Raw genomic sequence first — 6,237 nt, forward strand, 5'->3', positions numbered from 1 at the left:
AGCACCTGCAAGAAATTGCGTTTGGTTTGGTTTAGGAGGATTTAAATTAACGTTCGAAAGCGACTCAGGCTATGAGGGACGCCGTAGTGAAGGGCTCCAGAAATTTCGACAAAATGGGGTGGGTGCTTTAACACGCACTGACATCGCACAGTACGCGGGCGGTCCTCTGGAATTTCGCCTCCATCAAAATGAGACCGCCGCGGTCAGGATCGAAACCGCGTTTTTCGGGTCAGCAGCCGAGCACCATAACCACTTAGGCAGTAATTTGTATCAAATGAGTCTCGCCTGACATGGACGAAGTTTTCCCGACAGAAGGTGCCCAGCCTTTGCCTTTTTCAAAAATTAGGCAAGCTAGTTGGCGGGCTGTCGGTGAGTGGCCAAGTTTAGCGTTGTGCGAGCCCTTGATCGTAATCTCCTCTCGCTAATTAAGTCAGAATACTGTTAAATTATCACTGAACAAACAATTCTGAATGAGCATTTAGACTCAGCCGTGAGGCAGAACAGAAAATAAAACATGAGTCAAGAGTTCTGTTGGCTGTACTCGCCCAGACTTCTCAGAGATAAGTAGGATTATTCAGTTAACAGTTTAGCGAAGCATCAAACGTACAGCTCATTTTCTTAAGTATGTGTTCAGTTCACTTTCTTAATTGTTTTTTGTTCCTTGCAAAGGTCGAATTTAGGTTGACTAATTTTGTCGCATTGGCTTACCAGATGTATGGAATTTTACTGAAGAAGTCAAAGAAATACACGGTTCAAATCGAAACGCCTCCCCCCTCCACCCAGCCCTTGCAAGGGTGGCCCATAAATGCGCCCTGGGGATTTAGCGCACTGTTTGAGTGGAGATGCATGCGGTGACAGCAGTCTCGCGAACTTACATTCGGCTGACCTCGATAAATACGGCACTCGTCTTCTTCACGATGTTCGGAGTCGTAATCACACATGGGTCTAGAGTTTCCAGCGAATGCTTTGTATTGTGCGCACGTCGGCGGTTGAATCCATTCCTCCATAAATAAATTTCAGCCTTTACAAAAAAACAAATTAAACTCTCTATAGGCTATGTATAGACAGCCTATAGACAACACATCGTTTATTGTCTTTATATTGTCTATTATTATATTTCTAAGGCAGCGATACTGCAGCGTTCTTACGAACGTCATCCAAAATGGCGTTGCTTTGCGTGGATGTCCACTTCTTCAACTAACAACTTTTTTTTTCACTGCGGGAAACTCTTTGCCTTTTCATCAGAAGTACCGGCGTGCTCGCGTCAAACATATTTGGACATGAATAACGCAGCGCTTCACGTGGATATCTAATCTGAGCCAGATTAAAAGAATGATGCTTGCCAGCAGGGATGTCATCGCGTGAAATTTGTTGCCGTATCATAGCAATTTGCCAAAGATATCAAGCCATCCTTGCAGCTTCGATATTTCTTTACCGTCGGCGTCGTTAACTGCAAATCCATGAACAGCTACCTATTGAAATTACCCACCTTTATTTGACAGCGGAGAGAAAACTTCGAAACGCAATCCTGGTCCGGATCGCTGGTGCGTTCCGTTGTTCTCTCTTTTACCTTTTTGCACAATTCTGAAATTGGTCTTTCGCGGCTACTGGTTCACAGACACCTCTACTTGAATTTCCACATTGGCCCTTAGGAGTTCATAACACCTTCTGCATTATGTGTGCCTTGAATTTTTGTCTGTTTTTGTTTTCTATCCGTATGCTGTAGAAGCTCATATGCTTATGTCGTAAGCTTCAGTATCCTCTGATGTTAGTTAGGAGGAGTATAATAAATAAATTATAACTAAACATAAAGCAAAGATGCGTAGTCAAAGTTGATTTCACAACTTTTTTTATTCAGTTCCTATTAAAAAGTCATCCATCTTTGTACATACGGCACTATGAAATTGGCCAGCTACGGCTGTGATATTTTTGTCGAGCAAAAACTACTAATGGCCTACGGCTAAATTTTTCATACAGAAGAAGTTGCACGTTTAATATGGGTAGTGAAACGCAGTAATGACGACTGTGCTTTGGTGTATCATCAACAACGTGTAACAACAAAAATAACAACGCGATGACCACTTCACGACAGCAGTTCCTTTGAGGTCCAGTTTACTCCAACTTTTTCGAAGTGGCAGCTGTTACCACAGTCTGTGGAAAGCTATTCCCGGGATGGCTGTTGCGTCACGCCTTCACGCTCAGCGCTGTAAAATGTTAGAATAAAAACAGACACGTGAGTGAGCTTCGAAGAGAGGAACTTGTCAAACTGTAGATAAAAAAATTATTGAATCACGGGTAACTTTCGATCTTGCAGTATTTCACATACAGCTGCTCGTTTTAGGGACATTATGATCAAAACACTACAAGGGCTCATCAACAACTACCTTATCATGCTTAGAATATATTTTGTTCAAGAAATGCTATGTAAACTAAACTTTTAGCAATAAAAAAATGTTTCACGCAAAAAAACTTGTAAATCGTCGTTGAGGTTGGAACTTGCAAGTGGGGAGTGCAAGTTAACTTCGCAGTCTTAAACATAACCACACTACCATGAAGTTGACATGGGAAAGTGGTGAATCTCTTACCTCTGTCAAGCCTACAATAAGTATGAGGCGATACAGCTGCCCCTTTTCCACCTTCTCAATAACATTCAGTGCCGCACATTACTTCCGTCAACCGAAAAAGCGGCAAGGCTATTGCGGGCAAATACCAGAAATGCGTATTTCCATGAAGCACGCTTTCATGTCCGAAGATTTTTTAACACACTGGGAACATCAATCCGAGAAAGAGTTGCTAGGAATATTTGCTGTTTATTTCAAGCCCGCAACTTCAGGAGCAGCGCCGCTCTAATTTTTGATGGCTGTTAGGATAAGGGAACTTTTTCGGCTGCAGCAATACATGACCAGCCCATGGCTACATCTACCGTTAGCAGCGCGCAGAAATGTACTTATGTCGCGCGAAATATTATTACAACGAAAAACTAAATTATTGCAATGATGTTTAGCAACCCGGGAAAAAAGAGGAGGAACCAGAAGAGAAAGAAAGGCACAGGACGACTGCTGGCATCATGTGTCTTTTTCTTCTGGTTCAGTCTGTTTCATGTTGATTTATTTGTAACCATAAGCACAAACTCACCTCACTCTCTACATATTTCCAGAACCTTTCCCAATTTTTTATTGAGTGAATTTTATGAACCTTATAACCAAATCTGTACCCTGCAAAAACGTTCAATTTGCCATAAGAGGGGGTTGAATTGAATTGAATTGAAGTGCAACAACCCATTTCTCAGTAAATGAAACCCAAGAGACGGCGCATAGAAGAAACGCTGTTCAACCCAAATCTACATTATAGGGCATAGTGATTAACTCGCAAGCAGTAGCTTACCACTTAGTTCCAACCTCCATGGTGGCCACCCCTGTATCCACCACCGCCATATCCACCACCGCCGTATCCGCCGCCACCGTAGCTGCTTCCGCCAAGGCCTCCGAATCCGCTGAGCCCTCCTCCAAATCCTCCTCCGAGTCCCTCGCCGCCTCCGTCCTTGATAATGATAACCTTGGCGGCGCCACCAGAGCCTCCACCGCCGCCTCCGAAGCCGCCCAGGCCGCCGCCGTATCCACCACTGCTGTATCCACCATGACCTCCACCTCCGTAGCCTCCGCCTCCATATCCTCCCAAGCCTCCCCCGTAACTGCCGAGGCCTCCACCAAATCCGCCTCCACCGGACGTCTTGCTAACAGTGCGTACCAGGAATGTGGACGTGAGGCCACCTCCGCCACCGAGGCCGCCGCCTCCGTAGCCACCGCCACCATCGCCACCGAAGGCACCACCTAGGCCACCATCTCCATATCCACCGCCACCGTATCCGCCGCCGCCGAATCCACCGCCACCTCCACTGAGGAAGCCAGCCTTAACGGTGTTGACTAACAGCAGACCGCATAAGAGGGCCTGCGTGAAGGGTTTTTTTCAGCACTGCTGCACCGCAGAGCGCAATCTTAGCTCCAAGAGAATTGATGCAGTAACAGAATTTAGTTTATAAGTACGTCGTCTTATGTACACACTAAGGCCAGGGTGGGCGCTTGCACTTATGCAATTTGGTTACTCTTCTGCGGACCCGTTCTAAATCACCCTAGTACTTAGGGCGTGAATGCTTAACTCGACTGTAAGCCTGGAGATCGGGTATTGCAAGAACGGCCACTGCAAACTATCAACAGGTTGCGACAATAAGGAGAACACATGGTCAGATACATGAGCTTATCGCACAGAGTAAGCCCCCCCCCCCCCCCCCCCCCTCCCTCCTGCCTGAACTCTATGCTAGACACATTTTATGATGACTTTGCAATCTAAGGAAAAGAGATGAATTACAGGGGAATAAAAAGCCGAACGTTACTTTGTACGCGGCTCATAAACTTGTAAACCTTCACTACAGATACAGCGCTCTACACAAATACCACCAGGCAGTACGATAAAACAAATATTGCTTGAGCGTTTTAAATGCAAGACTAACCCTCTTAACTTCTACAACGTTTGCCTGCGTCGCTGGCGTGCCTTCTTCCCTGTTAAGGTTGATGTATACATCTTAGCTCCGTGCTTTGATACCGCGTCGGTTTGCGCTATACCTTGAGTTTTCCAACTCAGCGGTAGAGCACACTCCTGCTTTCGAGGGCCACTCCGTAGCAGGCGTCTTGTAGCACGCTCAGGATCCTGTGTTCCGCAGCGCCTTATGCGTCTTTAGTAGTCTAACTTTCGACGGAATACCGTCTGGTCAGGATGAAGCATAATGACAGGGTGAAGTTTGGGTCACTGACCAAGTCAAAAACAAACGAAAATGACGTTTCGGGTCCCGTACGGGACCCTTGTTCACAATAAGACTGTCAAAGAAGAGGGCGGGATTATATAGTCTTCAGGATTGTTCGTAATCTTTTTGCGTACATATGATGAAGAGAGCCTTGATTTCTGTTCAAGGTATCTTTCGACGTCTGGATGACTAATGATTCTAGATGCAGTCTTTTCAAATTATTCCTTTCTGTGGCTACAATCTCCGCTATCGCCGAGCAGGTGCAGACCATTGGCCATGAGATAGCCTGGGACGAGGTGGAGATTGTAGCCACAGAAAGGAATAATTTGAAAAGACTGCATCTAGAATCATTAGTCATCCAGACGACGAAATATACCTTGAACAGGAATCAATGCTCTCTTCATCATATCTACGCAAAAAGATTAGGAACAATCCTGAAGACTATATAATCCCGCCTTCTTCTTTGATAGTCTTATCGTGAACAAGGGTCCCGTACGGGACCCGAAACGTCAATTTCGTTTGTTTTTGGCTTGGTCAGTGACCCAAACGTCACCCTGTTCTTATGCGTCTTTGCAACATCTCAGAGGCGCTAAGACATGAACGGCTGAAAATGGATTCGCGCCCCTAGCGCATACGGTTAGACGAACGCGACAGGATCGCTCGAGCGGCTGGTGTTCGTGTTCTTATGCGCGGCTCCGAGGCCCGGACTCACCGTGGACTTCATGCTGTTCGTGGTTGTCGCTTGCGATGGGAGCAAGCTGCGTTATGCCACCGATCGAGCTGTTAGCCCTTTTATACGTCCGGAAAGTGTTTCGTCTGGAAGGCAAGGACAGACATGGGTGAGAGGAAGGGCGCAGGACATCACGCCTCTCTTCTTTGAAAGGGAGCGCCAGTAGCGGCTCGCAGCAGCCGTGGAGCAGCATCATCAGAGGAAGCGGAACAGGACGGCCACGGCGAGTGCATGCAGGGCCTCCTCGCAGGACCTGTCCCCAGAGCGGAGCTCCCACGCACGGTGCTTGTGCCATCCCAAAACGGTTGAGCCATTAGTTTCGCTCTCCACTTCTCTGCAGAAAGAATGCTGGCGCTGAAAAGCAGATGGTCAAGGAAAATCATGAGAGATGAAGCGTTGAGTGCAGCAAACATACGCCGGGTACAATTTGCAAACGGACCACTGCCGCGATTGCAGAATGCACAGAGAAGTCACCGGGTTCCTCATAACCTGTGTCGCCCTGGGACGTTACACCCCATAAAACCTCGAACGCCCTGAACGCGAAACGACTTAGATGCACAAAAGAATAAACTGCGCTGTGCAACACCAGCGCCACGTTATTGGAAACTGTCCCCGATGTTGAATATAGCAGGGCAAGAAAGAAACACTGGGCATATTTGGCAGTGCTTCAAGCTGGACTGTTCGGTTCATGCCAGCTAGTCTTGCATGC

At 46.8% G+C, this 6,237-nt stretch overlaps 1 protein-coding gene across 1 annotated transcript; it reads right to left on the bottom strand.

The window, feature by feature from the left end:
* Window positions 1-3,387: 3,387 nt before the first annotated feature.
* Window positions 3,388-5,522, bottom strand: LOC144093721 (uncharacterized). The gene is made up of 2 exons (XM_077627375.1): window positions 5,511-5,522; window positions 3,388-3,948 (listed from the first exon to the last, which is right to left on the bottom strand). The coding sequence occupies exons 1-2, from the start codon at window positions 5,520-5,522 to the stop codon at window positions 3,388-3,390; spliced, it is 573 nt and encodes a 190-aa protein (XP_077483501.1).
* Between the last annotated feature and the right edge of the window lie 715 nt (window positions 5,523-6,237).

Source organism: Amblyomma americanum, chromosome 1, assembly GCF_052857255.1.
Source record: "Amblyomma americanum isolate KBUSLIRL-KWMA chromosome 1, ASM5285725v1, whole genome shotgun sequence".
In the NCBI taxonomy this organism is placed as follows: domain Eukaryota; kingdom Metazoa; phylum Arthropoda; class Arachnida; order Ixodida; family Ixodidae; genus Amblyomma; species Amblyomma americanum.